Source organism: Carettochelys insculpta, chromosome 2 (assembly GCF_033958435.1).
Source record: "Carettochelys insculpta isolate YL-2023 chromosome 2, ASM3395843v1, whole genome shotgun sequence".
NCBI classification, from domain to species: Eukaryota; Metazoa; Chordata; order Testudines; family Carettochelyidae; genus Carettochelys; species Carettochelys insculpta.
Window position 1 is genome coordinate 239445834 of NC_134138.1, and position 14946 is coordinate 239460779.

At 47.0% G+C, this 14946-nt stretch overlaps 1 protein-coding gene across 2 annotated transcripts in view; it reads right to left on the bottom strand.

The window, feature by feature from the left end:
* MINDY3 (MINDY lysine 48 deubiquitinase 3) overlaps positions 1–13537 on the bottom strand; it is a 103522-nt gene extending 89985 nt beyond the window's left edge. For both annotated transcript variants that reach the window (XM_074984807.1, XM_074984806.1), the window contains exons 1-2: positions 13220–13537; positions 7427–7506 (exon numbers count right to left, since the gene is read on the bottom strand). In XM_074984807.1, coding sequence (XP_074840908.1) covers positions 7427–7506; positions 13220–13316 — 177 coding nt within the window. In that variant the 5' untranslated portion in view covers positions 13317–13537. The remainder of the gene's footprint in view (positions 1–7426; positions 7507–13219) is intronic.
* Between the last annotated feature and the right edge of the window lie 1409 nt (positions 13538–14946).

The window sequence follows — 14946 nt, forward strand, 5'->3', positions numbered from 1 at the left end:
TCCTACTCCCCCAACCAAAATTCACCTAACTGACCAATACACTTTTTAAAAATATTTTTAAAACACAGATTCAAAGACAAAAGGATTTAATCTGTATGCACTGAAAAAAGAGAAGTTACTCACCTGTGTAGTAACCATGGTTCTTCGAGATGTGTCCCCGTGGGTGCTCCACAGTAGGTGTTGGGCTCGCCCCGGCGCCGCAGCTTGGAAAATGTTCAGCAGTCTCCGTCGGGTCGCACATGCACCGATGCGCGTCAGCTCTTCGCGCGCTCACGGTCACGTGCGCGATCCGGTCCCCGCCAGTTCCTGATCAACCGCTCCGGACGCCCCTGAAAACACACACAGCTCCGAAGTGGGGAGGAACGGGTGGGTAGTGGAGCACCCACAGGGACACATCTTGAAAAACCATCGTTACTACACAGGTGAGTAACTTCTCTTTCTTCTTCGAGTGGTCCCTGTGGGTGCTCCACAGTAGGTGACTACCCAGCAGTAACCCCCCCCACCCCCGAAAAAGAAGGTGGGTACCCGATTTATGCGCAGCTTGCCCGTGAAAGGACTGCTGTCGACAGGTGTGTATCCTCATCAAGCATCCTGTGCATGGCGTAGTGCTTGGCGAAGGTGTCATAGGAAGACCACGTCACCGCTCTGCAGATATCTCTCAGCGTGATGCCTTTGAAGAAGGCCGTTGATGCCGCCATCGCCCTCGTAGAGTGGGCTCTTGGCGGAACTGGCAGAGGAGTCTTGCGAATCTCGTAACACAGTCTTATGCAAGACACAATGTGATTTGAAATCCTCTGCGAAGATAGTGCTTCTCCTTTTGACCTGGATGCAATGGACACCAGGAGTCTGTCCGTTTTCCGGAAAGGTTTAGTTCTATCGATGTAGAAGGCCAGTGCCCTTCTTACGTCAAGTAAGTGCAACTGTGCCTCTTCATTTGAGTTGTGAGGCTTAGGATAGAACGAGGGCAGCACTATTGTTTCGTTGATATGAAAATCTGAAGAGACCTTTGGAACGAAGGCTGGGTGTAATCGTAAGACCACCGCTTCTTTTGAGAAGATCGTGCAGGGTGGTGTGGACATTATGGCCGCGAGCTCACTCACTCTGCGAGCTGACGTGATTGCCAGGAGGAAAACCGTTTTAATGGTAAGTAGTCAGAGGGGGACCGTAGCCAATGGTTCAAAGGGCGGTCCCGAGAGTGTATGTAGAACTAGGTCTAAACTCCATGATGGCGGTATTGGTTTCCGAGGGGGGTACAGGTTCACCAACCCCTTTAGGAAACGCGAGACAACAGGATGGGCAAATGTGGTTGATCCATCCTCTTCATGCCGAAATGCTGATATAGCCGCCAGATGCACCTTTACAGAGGATAGCAAAAGTCCGTTTTGTTTAAGTTGTAGCAAATAATCCAGAATCGTAGGTATGGTGGCGTCCTGGGGTATTAGTTGCCTGGAGGAACACCATTCGGAAAAACGCAACCATTTGTGCTGATAAGTCTTTCTGGTGGAAGTTCTCCGACTATATTCAAGGACTTGTTGTACTCCCTCTGAGCACGTAGTCTCTAAGGCGCTTAGCCATAGATTAGCCATGCTTGTAGCCGAAGTCTCTTCGGGTGCGGGTGCAGTATTGACCCCCGAGCCTGAGAGAGAATGTCCGGTACTGTTGATAGGGGAAATGGCTGATGTTGAGCCATGCGCAAGAGCAATGGGAACCACTGTTGTTGGTCCCAGGTTGGGACTATGAGTATCATGCGTGCTTTCTCCCTTCTGGTCTTCTCCAAGACCTTGTGTATAAGTGTCGTGGGAGGGAACACAAAGTAGGGGGCCCTTCCATGGGATCATGAAGGCATCCCCCAAAGACCCGTGTCCCATGCCCACTCTGGAGCAGTATTGGGGACATTTCTTGTTTTCTCGGGTGGCAAACAAGTCGATTTGGGGAAAACCCCATCTGCGGAACACTTGGTGGAATAGGTCTGGATGGATCTGCCACTCGTGAGTGGGCGCAAAGTGTCTGCTGAGTTGGTCCGCCTTGACGTTGTGGACCCCCGGTAGGTATGAAGCCTTTAGGGTTATATTGTTGGCGATGCACCAGTTCCAGAGCCAGACCGCCTCCGCGCAAAGCGTACGAGACCTGGCTCCCCCGTCGGTTTATATAAAACATGGTGGTGGTGTTGTCGGTATTCACGCTGACTATTTTTCCGCGCAGATAATTGTGAAAATGCCTGCACACATTGAACACTGCCCTGAGCTCTAATATGTTTATGTGCAGTGTCTTCTCCGCGGGGGACCATAATCCTTGAGTGGTTTTGTTGTCCATGTGAGCCCCCCATCCCCTATGGGAGGCATCTGTTGTAATGAACACCGTAATTTGTGGTTGGCGGAAGGGCACCCCTGTTAGGAGATTCTTGGGGTTTCCCCACCATGTTAGCGAGCTTCGTGCCTCTGTTGTAAGTGACACCCTCTTGTGGATGGTGTGGATTGAGGGTTTGTATACGGTTGCCAACCAATGCTGCAATCCTCGCATATGTAGCCTGGCACTTTGCACCACAAACGTGGTGGTTGCCATATGCCCCAACAGTTGTAAGCACGTGAGAACTGGAACAGTGGGGCTGTACGTTAGTAGTTGTACGAGGGATTCGATGGCATGAAAATGAGCCTCGGGTAAATACACCCTTGACGTGACTGAGTCTATCAGAGCCCCTATAAACTCTATATTTTGCGTGGGGTAGGTCTTTGATTTTGAGAAATTGATGATGAGGCCCAGTGAGGTAAATGTGTTTGTGGTGATGTGTATCATCCGTAATACCTCCTCCCGGGAAGTTCCCTTTAACAGGCAATCGTCCAGGTACGGGAAAATGAAACTCCCTGTCTGTGTAGGTATGCTGACACCACCGCTAAGGTCTTGGTGAAGACTCTGGGTGCTGAAGAGAGTCTGAATGGGAGGACTCTGTACTGGAAATGATCCATACCCACAAGGAACCGGAGGAAAACGCCTGTGGGCTGGATGAATTGCGATATGAAAATACGCATCCTGTAAGTCGAGGGCTGCAAACCAATCGCCATGGTCAAGTGCCGTGATTACTGAAGCCATCGTAGTAATTTTGAAGCACTGTTTGTGTAGGTACTGGTTCAGTGCGCGTAGATCCAAAATGGGTCTCCACCCTCCTGTCTTCTGCTCCGTCAGGAAAATACCTGGAGTAGAACCCTTTGCCTTGAAATTGTTCTGGTACTCTCTCCACCACCCCTATGAATAGGAGGTGGTCCACCTCCCGCCCTAATTCCGGTAGGTGAGAGGGGTCTCTGAGCATGGATGCAGTGGGAGGATTTGGTGGAGGTAAAGACTGGAAGGGGATCGTGTATCCCATGTTTACGATCTCCAATACCCACTTGTCCGACGTGATGCTTTTCCATTGTGGGTAAAATGGCTTGAGTCGGTGATGGAACATGTACTGAGATTGGCACTGAGGTACGGTCTTGGCTTCGTGGCCCTCGACATATCCGTCAAACTTGCTGTCTTGCACTTTGCCCTGCGGAGGCACTGCCCTGCTGAGGCCGGCGCCTAGGGCCCTTATAATGTGTTTGTTGATGACATCCCTGATCATACCCCCATTGAAATTGGGTAAGTTGCTGTTGGTAACGATAACGGCGTTGCTGAGGATAAAATTTCTTCCTTCTGAACGGTGGGGTATATATCCCCAAAGTCCGAAGTGTCGCTCTGGAATCTTTGCTGGAGTGTAGGACTGAGTCAGACGATTCAGCAAACAATTTTATTTTGTCGAAGGGGAGGTCTGCAATTTTGACCTGTAACTCCTTTGGAATGCCGGATGTGTGAAGCCATGACTCTCTCTGCATTACCACTGCAGTGGCCACGGCGCGGGCCGCTCTGTCCGCCACATCCAGTGCAATCTGCACGCCTGCTCGAGAAGCCGCGTAGCCCTCTTGCACAATTGCTTTAAGAATTGGCCTTTTTCCCCTGGAAGGAAGTCCATGAGGGCGGTAAGCTTGGAATAATTGTCAAAATTGTGATTCGACAAATGAGCAGCATAGTTGGTCATGCGGAGCAACAGAGTAGAGGAGGAGTAGGCTTTTCTACCCAGAAGATCCAGCTTCTTTATGTCCTTGTCCAATCCCCCAGATTTGTACTGGGATGATTTGGACCTGTGTTGGGACGATTCAACCACTAGCGAGTTTGGCTGTGGATGACTAAATAGAAATTCCATACCTTTCGCAGGGATGAAGTACTTTTTATCCGCTCTTTTGTTGGTAGGAGGAGCGGATGCTGGGGTCTGCCATATATTAGTGGCTGCCTCCATGATTGCATCGTCCAGAGGAATAGCAATTTTAGAAGAAGATGGAGGCCTGAGGTTTTTAAGGAGTCTGTGGTGTTTCTCCTGCATCTCCGCCACTTGAATATCTTGGGATTGAGCTACCTGTTTGAACAGCTCCTGGAACTGTTTCAGGTCATCTGGGGGAGAAATGTCTCCAGGGACCACGGCCTCGTCTGGCGAGGATGCGGAGGCATCACTATGGTATCTCTCCTCCAATTCCTCTGGATCCTGGCCGTATTGATGTGATTGCCTTTGTGGAATTTCGAGGTGGGGTTCAATGTCTTTAGACCCAGCCTCTGACTGGGGAACCCGTGGTGTTCCCCCAGGTGGAAGCAGAACACTGTGGTGTTGAGGAGTGGTCGACAGGGGTCCATAGTGAGACGTCGACCTCCTATGATGACGCCCCGCATAATGATGGCGGTTGTAGCAACAGGGACAGGGGCCCGGCGATGGAGACCTGGACCATGACCCAAGGATGTAAGGGTGGTGCCTGGAATGTCGAGACCTCTGAGATGATACCGATGTACGAGGAGAGCCTCTGTGAGAAGACTCGTAGGGATCTCTGCTAGATGCTGGAGAAAAGCGTGCAGATCCCTGTGATGGGCTCCGAAGAAAAGGAGAAGGACGTCTGTGGCAGGCTGAAGGTGTTGCTGCCTGTCGAATCTCCGGTGGTGATCGTGGTGACAGAGGCAGCGCAATTACCTCAGGAGATGGGCTGCGGTGCCTGGTCTTCATTTTAGCCTTTACCCTCTCGGGTGGTCCTATTGGTGAACTTGGTACCGGAGCAGGTGTCATGCTGATTTCCACTGCTCCCGGTGCTGTTGTTGTCAGTGCCATTGTTGCTGGTGCCGTCGATCCCAATGCCGTCGTCTTCGGTGCCGTGGATCCCGGTGCCGTCGTGTTCGGTGCCGTCATCCTCGGTGCTGATGTCCTCGGTGCCGTCATCTCCGGTGCCTCTGGGGAAGTCTCGATCAGTGCTGCAGTAGCTGGTGCCGAACTGATTAGTGCCCGCACGGCTCTTGGTGCAGTCTCCCCAGTAACTGCAGTGCCTTGAGTGGTTGCATGCGCCGCGGCTTTACCAGTGGAGGAAGCCAACGTGCGTGGGCCCTTTGCTACACTCGTCCCGCTCCCAACAGTAAGAGGCAGGGATCGAGTAGGCGAGGCTCTTCGCGGGCCCTTTGCTACACTCGTCCCGCTCCCAACAGTAAGAGGCAGGGATCGAGTAGGCGAGGCTCTTCGTGGGCCCTTTGTTACACTCGCCCCGCTTCCAACAGTAAGGGGCAGGGATCGAGTAGGCAAGGCTCTTCTTTTCTTCTGTGCAGAGGAGGTAAAAGAGGCAGCCTTCCTCTTGTGCAGTCCTGAAGAGCCCTCCACATGTGTTGCCTTCGATGAGGCAGGCTGAAGTGCTTTGTCAACTAACAGCATCTTCAGCCTCATTTCTCTATCTTTTGTAGCTCTATAAGTCAACTTGGAACAATGGGAGCACTTCTGGGGAACGTGCGTCTCCCCAAGGCACCGTATGCATCTGCTATGGCCATCCGAAGCAGGCATGGCCTCCGGCAAGATTCACACTTCTTAAAGCCGGGGGATGGCACTGTTAAAACTTAATTCTGAGTCCTTAGGTACTAATAGCACACTTAACAGTATGTTAGGTGATGTTAATAACCGTTGGCCTTTGAAGGCTGACAAACAAAAGCAGCGGGCCCACCCGGAGGCGGCCGCTGCGGTTTTAAGATAGTCTTTAACTTTTAACAACTTTTAACAGAGTAACTAACTATAACAACTATAGGACTGCTAACTATGAACTGTTAAAAACTATCAACACGAGAAAAAATAAGACTTATCTGTCTCAGGCATTGGAGCCGGAGAGGATTCAGTCTGCAGCCGTTGGCGGTTGAGGAGGAACTGGCGGGGACCGGATCGCGCACGTGACTGTAAGCACGCGAAGAGCCGACGCGCATCGGCGCATGTGCGACCCGACAGAGACTGCTGAACATTTTCCGAGCTGCAGCGCCGGGGCGAGCCCAACACCTACTGTGGAGCACCCACGGGGACCACTCGAAGAAGAAAGAATCTTCTCACATATTTTGAATCACTGACATACCTCCTCCATTTGTTTAAATTTATAGGCAGCTGACTGACCTGTGTTCTCTTCTCCCAAACTATAATTCCTACATTATGAACTAGTGGCTCCCTAGATGTGGGCCACAGACTGAAATGGAAGCTATATTAGAAAGATAAAAAAAATAGATACTTTCCTGCCATGATTTTGCCATTTAAGCAATTGCTTCAAATCATCACAGGTATGGTAATTCACATTGCGATTGGCGAAAACATACTAATATTTAGCCCACACTACAAAAGTTTGAAAAAAATCATCATAGGCAAGAGTACTGAAAATCATGTCGTTTTCAGTACAAAAGTCCCAGGAATGACAATGGGCAATTTTGATATCTTAATTATACTGATGTTACAGATTTCTGTCCAGGATTTGGGACGATGAAAGTGTATTATTTCACTTTCTTTACACATTGAGCACTGGCTCACTTGCAGCTCAAATGCTTTAATTGTTTTAGCAGAATTCGCTATTGTGGCAGTGCCTGTGCCTGCTGTGATGAAGACAATACTTTTAAGAAAAACATTCCATAATTTGAAGAAGAATTGTGAAATTTCAATTTCTGATGAGTCTTGCCTACATCTAATTTGTGCTATCCTTTTCACTTGCTACATTTTAATTTTCTTTTATCTCACTCAGTTTCTGCTCTATTTTGTCTTTTAAGCAACCTATGCCTGTATTGGTCTTTCATACTTCTCAGAAGGAAAATACTACTTTCACAAAGTCTCTCTGTCAATATCAGATTATTTTTCCCCTTCTTGTGCCTCAACTATTTTCTCATGATTTATATTATCAGATGTTGTAAATTCAACTGGCTGGGGATCAATCTTCTTTCACCTGTGTGTGTGTGTGTGTGTGTGTGTGTGTGTGTGTGTGTGTGTGTGTGTGTGTGTGTGTGTGTGTGTGTGTGTGTGTAAATTATGTTAAAGTCTGTGAAATTTTTTGCCTGTTAAGTTTAAAACATGTCTGTAACCAGTGTACGTTACCTGAACAGGTGCAATCAAAGCACAAGGGCCACCTTCAAATTGTTCTAATGCAGTTGACTCTGATTCACTAAATACAAAACCTGACAACAAAAAAGACCATGGTTAATAATGTACTTAAACATGCACACATATTACTTATATTACTCCTTGACAGGAAACCCATCCACCTTATTTACCAAGAAGATCAAGTTAATTTTGTAGACCAGACTACCAGTTTTACACAACAAACAAGTCTAATTTATTACATGAAAACAAAAATGTATGGCATGCAAGGGGGCAGATTATATTCTACAATATAATTATCAACAATGACACATGGCCAAAAAACACTAATCCCTAGAGTTCTGAAGTGGTAACATGCTAAAGTAGTGAACATAATTAAGACAGCCATCAGAATCTGACTTTCAGCAGTCTACCATAGTACTCATAGGGCTTGTCTACACAAGCCCCCTTCTTTGAAGGGGGCAAGGTAATCAGCCCGAGCAGGGAATAGCAATGAGCTACTGCGATGAAAAACATTTTGGGAGTAAGGGCACTTGGAAGTTGTGCAGGTACTTCTAAGTGCCTGCAGCCACAGGGCATGCTGGTGCTTCAAAGTTTGCAACTTCTAAGTTGCCGTAGCGAGACTTAGCCTAACGAGGTGCTGCATATTCACTGCAGCACCTCATTGCTATTCCCTGCTCGGGCCGATTACCATGCCCCGTTCAAAGAAGGGGGCTAGTGCAGACAAGCCCATAGTGATTCAGTAAGAACATAGTTCCATCTAAATCCTGTTTTGAAACTTGCGATACCTTATCTTACAGTAAATGCTAATTCTGAGCTTTTTAATTAATATTCATTATAGGTAAATAATCCATTTCTGCTTCTACTGGTCCATTGTGAACCTCCCTCTGACCTCACTGGAGGCACCAAAGACTACAACTAAGGTTAGTTCTTTTAAAAAAGCAATCTTTTTGAGCAACTGCTTTTAACTATAGCAAGTCCTTTTAATGTGATGTCTTTCACAGGAGCTGAAATGTTAAATGCCCATGAGGTAGACACATTCATGATGACTCAGAAGAGAAAAGCTGGAAAACTTTCAGATGTCCTGACCAATCTCCATAGCAAAATGTAAAAACTGAAAAATCAAAGCCCAATTTGCCAATCATGAATTTAGTTTAGGGTGGACTAAATATTCATCACCAAACACTGTTCTGCAAATAGCCTTACTAACCCTTCTTCACTTAGGCCCCCTTTCCAGGAAAGTCTAACCAGACCTTCAGACACCTTGTTCCCTGTGACTGCCATGTCATGATTCTCATTTGATAGGAGATCTCACCAGAGGGAGATCTTTCATTTCACCGCTGAGCCTACCTAAATTTTAGGTGAGATTCAAGTGTAGACAGGTGCATTAATACTTCTTTGCTTGTTATGACATGCTCCTTCTTTTGAAATGAATCATTACTTTGTTCTGAAAAAGGCTGCACTGCATAACTGCCTACATACACCCAGGGAAGTTTTGCAGGTAGGACAGCTGAATCCAGCTATACCTCCTAAGCAATTACAGTTGTACACATGCACACTGTAACCAGACCCCAGCTACTCAAACTAAAAAGAGAGGGAGAATCTCATGATTCTGCCCTAGAGAACTGAAGACTCAAGGCCTGTCATCAGGAGGAACTGCATTAAGCAACAGAGAAGGCAAAGGTGAAGCCAGTCCAGATTTGTGACAACCGCATATACACTAGGGCATAGCTAGGTTGGTTACAGGTATGATTTTTCCCACTTGCTTTCCTAAAATAGTTACATAGGCAAAGCTTTTAGTTTACATCTGGTCTGTCATTTTCTTTTTCCTTTTGGTTGCCCCACCCCCAAACCTGTTTTGCAGGTTTCAACTCAATCTTCTGCTAGAATTGCAGAAGAGAATTTTCCTTTAAGGACACTGAAGCTATAGTACACAGCCTTCTCCCACCAAGCAAACTAAACTTAGTTATGGCTGCCAACAAGGCTCAGATTGGGAAAAGCAGAGGTACTCTTTTCAAGCTCTGTCACCTCAAAGGCTAAGTCTACACAGCAGCATTATTTCAGAATTAGCTATTCCAGAAGAGATTTTCTGGAATAGGTTATTTTGAAATAGGGTGTCTACATACAAAAGGTGTACTGAAATACTGCTAAGCTAGTTCAAAATAGTGTCCACACACAAAGGAAACTATTTCAGATTAGAGCTCCTGGAAGCGCTATAGCTTATTTTGAAAAAGCCCTGAAAGAAAATAGAAAGAAGGATTCCTTCGAAGATGGGGTTTATTTTCCAAAAGTGCCCCATCTACACTGCATTTTTTTTCTTTTAAAAGAATCTCTTCCAAAGAGATTATGTAAATTAAGCACACGATATGTAAATCAGTGCCTCATTTTCATTTTCGATTTCTCTCATTTGCATTCCTCTTTCGAAAGACTAATGCAAGCGTAGATATACTGGCCGGGTCTACACATGCCCCAACTTTTTGGAAGGGGCACATGAATGAGGCACTTCAGACATGCATATTCAGCACCTCATTAGTATAATGGCAGGCAGTCGCCCTTCGAAAGTGCTTTTGAAAAGCAGACAGGCTGTACAGATGCGGGTGCTTCGAAATAAATTCATTTTGGGAATAAGGGAATTTCAAAGTGTAGGTTTATTTCGAAGCACCCATGTCTATACAGCCAGTCTACGTTTTACAAAGAGCAACTGGCTGTCAGTATGCTAATGAGGTGCTGCATATGCATGTCAGCGCCTCATTAACCTGTTGGAAAGTGCCTTATTAACATGCCCCTTCCAAAAGGAAGGGGCACATGTAGGCCTGGCTGGACTGTCTATACAGCCCCATTCCAAAACATTTATTTCTGAATAGACTTTATTCCTCATAGAGGCTACATCTACACTAGCCCCTTCTTTTTGAAAGGGGCATTGTAATGAGTAAGGTATGAAGATGCTAATGAGCCACTTTCATGAATATGCAGAGCTTCATTAGCATTATTGCAGCCACAACAATTCAGAAGTGCTGCTTTTGAATCACATGCCCCCCGTGTAGGCAGGGGCTTTTCGAAAGGATCCCCCAGACTTCGAAAGCCCCTTAGGAAGTCCTGGGGGTATTTTTGAAAAGCTCCCATCTACACTTTTGAATTGCGGCAGCTGCCTTTATGCTACTGAGGCACTGCATATTCATGGCAGTGCCTCATTAGCATCTTCCAGCCTCACTCATTACCATGCCCCTTTGGAAAAGAAAGGGCTAGTGTAGACATAGCCAGAATGAGGTATACAGAATTCCAAATAAGTCATCTGTTATTTTGAAATTATTTTGAAATAGCAGTTTTACCTTGTAGATGCTTGCAAAGTTATTTTGGAATAGCAGGCATTATTCTGAAATCATTTTGCTGTGTAGACACACCCAAACTGAGCACAGTCCCAGAGCAGCTGATCATTTCTATTACTATGATCAGTGAAGTGGCCAAAACTATAAAATTTAAATTGCTGCTAAAGAAAATGTAGCATATGGCCAGAAGTCTTAAGATATATGTATCTCATAAAACTGGCAGGGACCTCAAGAAGGCTGAGTCCAGCTGCTGCACTCACAGCAGGACCCATCACCATCCCTGACATTTTTTAAATCTAACCTACCCCAAACCTTGAAGGCTCCCCCACTAGGGCTGAACTCTCAACCCTGGGTTTACAAGGCCAATGCTCTAACCACTAAGCTATCTGTACCCCCATGTGAGGTGTTTTCCACTCCTAGCAGGAATCTTTCCTACAGTCTAATTACACAATTCTCATTTCCCTCTCTGAAGAGGGTAATAGCTACCTATTTGTCATCAATGTTGTAAGGAACATCTCAGTATTCATTAAGTACTAGAAATAAGTGAAAGTATGGCAATTATGTCTCAGAGTTAATGGTCAACGTAGATGAATAAAATGTAATTTATAGTTCAAATTTATTTGTGCATCTGCGAACTATACATAGTTCACCTTATGTAATATTTGAGTTATTGTCCCAATTTCGAAGACTAGAAAAATAATTTGCATTTCCACAGTACTTTTACACTTAACTGATGATCAGATAATTTTCAATACTCCTGTGGAACAGACAGACACATAGCCAAACACTACAGGTTTGGAAACTGAAGGCAAATTAATTGCTTCATACCACATTGCAGGACAGCAACAGGAATGGAACTCAGAACCTCATGACTCCAAGTCCTAGCCTCCAAAACTGCTACTCACCATAATGCCCACAGCAGACTACACTAACAAGACATGAGAAAAAAATATGTCCCTGTCTACTTAACCCAAAGACACTCATTGGCAGAGCCCTGCAAATCCACAGATATCCATTTTATATTCACAGATGTGGATGACCTGCACATCACTTTGTGAATGCAGATACCAATTTTCCATACACACAGGGCTCTACAAAAAATAAAATACATCCCAAGTAGATTCTAGAAACAACTGTGACTATTGCCTACGTCAGAGACTATTATTCTCTTTTTCATATCAAACCATATAGACATTTCAACTTCTGGTGGACCCCTGTCCATTATTTTCACCAAATTAATATGTGGGCCCACCATTACAATTTCAATTCCTAAATAAGATTTTCTGTACTAAGAATTATTATAATTACACATAATAGCTGCATCTATTTAATACAGTAAGGATCTCAGATTCCATGTTTTTGTTATTTGTTTTCATGTGACAAAGCACCAATCCTGCACAGATGTTCACACCTGATTAATTGTACACAGAAGAGTTGAGATGTATTGAGTCCAAAAGTCTATGCAAGATTAGGTCCAAGTCTATATCCAGTTTTGGCAAGAATGCTAATGACCCCAGTGCTTCTCTGCAGTCACATAAGAACAAACAGCAAATAGTGGAAAAGTGTTCGTAGCAACAAAAACCTAATACATGCAAAATGTGTTCACACTGCTGAATGGCTGTAGCTGCACAAGTGCATTTCTTTCATTTCTCTTATATTTCCATTTCACTATTTTAAAAAGAAATTGCCTGAAAACCCAAAAAATATTTGAGCTGTCAAATTGCTTCATCATTCATTCACAGGCCACAAACCAACAGTAACATAAGAGAAGTACACATATGCAAAACATTTACTGTACATAGTGGTTTCATCTGTACCCCAAGCATGCCGTTTCCCAACTTATGCCTTAGGAAAAAAAGGAGCAATAAAATCCCAAGGATTGCTACTGGCAAAACAATAACAGGATAAAGTAGGGGGTTGGGAAAAAGATGTAACTTCAGGTAAAAACAAACCAGGAGGCTGACTTAGTGATAAAAAATTAAATCAGAGAAAGAAGGCTAAAGGGAAAAGACTTTACACCACAGGATACAAACCTGAGTTACTAACAGGAGAAAGCAAGGGTCGGAGGTGGGGTGGGGGGTGAAAATGTTAGAAGAGGTGCACAAAGCAAAATAAGTAAAGCACCAAAAAGGGAGTAAGGAAGAGTAAAGGTAGGGGTAGGGAAGACGGCAGGGAGAGGCAAAATGAAGGGGAAGGAGGATATGGGGCAAGAGTAAGGGGAGGATGAAGTGGAGGGCACAAAGGATGGGAACGAGGAGGACGGCCACAGAAGACTAAGGGGCGCCTGAGAGAGGCCAGGACTGGGCAGGGGCGAAGGGGAGGGCGCAGAGGATGAGGAGGGAGCGGCGGGGGAGTAAGCACTGGGTGGGGCAGAACGGGGAGGAGCGAGGGCAGTGCAGGACACGGGCGCGGAGGAGTAGAACGACGACCACGGAGGAGTGGGGCAGAGGAGCGGTGTGGGTACCTTGCGCCCAGCGACAGAAGATGGTGTCAGCGAGCCCACCGGGCCCGGCTTTCTTGCCCCACACCAGGTGGATGAGCTCCTGGCTCAGCTCAGACATGACAGGGCGGGGGCGGCTCTCGAGCCGGGCGGAGAAGGCGGCTCCTGGCGGTGGAAAGAAACGGAGCTGCTGCCAACCCGCTTTCCCTGGACATGGGAAGGGGCCGGAGCAGAGGCGGCTGCCGAGGCCAGGGGAAGGACCAGCAAACGGCCGCTCAGACACGAGGGAGAAGAAACCTCAGTAGCCGGCTCCGCTGGGTTTCTTTCAACGGGGGGGCGGTGCCCAAGCAGAAGCTTCCGGTTCCTCTTCCGTGTAACCCGGAAGAGGAAGCGCCCGGCTCAGTACCACTGACTGGATTCCTGCCCTTCCCCGCTTCTCAGCCGGCGTCTCTGAGGCCACCTCGGTTACGGGCCTTCGGCGGGTGATGTCTCGCACTTCCGTGTGCTGCGTGGGAACCGCGGCGCGCGCAGCAGCCGTTGGAAACTATGTGCTCTCGCGCGGCGCCTCGCTCCCCGGGTTCCCAGCGGGCAGGTGGGCGGGGCTACTGGTGCGGAGGTCTAGGAGAAGCCGCAGTTATACGTGAGCCCGTTTCCCAGCCTGCGAGTCCTGGCGCCTCGAGCTGTGCCGGTTGTGAGGCAGCGAGTCTAGAGCCCTTCTGGCCCGACCGAGGCAGCCCGGCCACCCCCGTGGTGTGGCACCACTTAACAACCTGGCTGATGTGTAGAAACTCCACCAAAGGCCCCATTGTCTAGCCTTTCGGACGGTGCCCCTACCCCAGGGACTGACCTCAGCGAAGTCGGCCTTGGAGCGGTCAGGCGAGACGGGGCTGCACTATTGTACCCGTGTATTTTGTCATCACCCGCCAGTGCTTTAGCGTTTTATTGCTGTCTGAGCAGGTTAGGCTGGGTGCCTTGTTGCACTCCTGACTGTGTTCTCACTTAGCTGAACACAGACTCCTAGGGCTGGGAGACACCTCAGGAGGTTATCGAGTGCAGCCCCTCCCCCCCCGCCCCCGCCCAGGGATACTCCAGCCACTAGCTAGAATTTTTAGTCTCTTTGGGGTGTAAGTACCGAGCTTGGATCAGCAGGTGGCACTGCTGTACTTCTTGCTGTAGTTACACGTCTCAGAGTTCCCCAGTACAGGGCCATTTCCACAGTCCCATTGAGTTCTGATACTGGAAACATCATCGGGTCATTGCACAGAATCAGTAACAAGAATGAAAAAAGTCAGTCAGTGTAGTACAGCAGTACAGAATACAAAATAAGGAGGTGAGAGCATGGCTGTCTGTCATTTGAGTGAGTCTACCCAAGGAGTACTGATACATAACTTTAAAGGTGGGCACTCACACATTCCAGTGCCAGCCTTAAAGTGATGGGATTGTGTGCACACTTCCTTATGTGTTTGCATGCAATTTAGAAGATGGACCCATATTTTAAAAGCAAAGGGCAATATACTCAAATAGTTTGATGCCTTTAATACTATGGAGCAATACGTTTGATGCCAGGTTCAATTATGTTAAATGCGAGCTTTGTGAATGGTATCTTGGTTGTTCATAGACACTTACAATCTAGGTGGAGAAGAGGAGGGGCTGTGTGTGCACATGAACAAATTTACTGCTGGGGACTGTGAGGTTGGAGTGTGTAGAGTGAAGTATATACAAAGGGATTAGGAAGTGAGTAGAGTTCTACT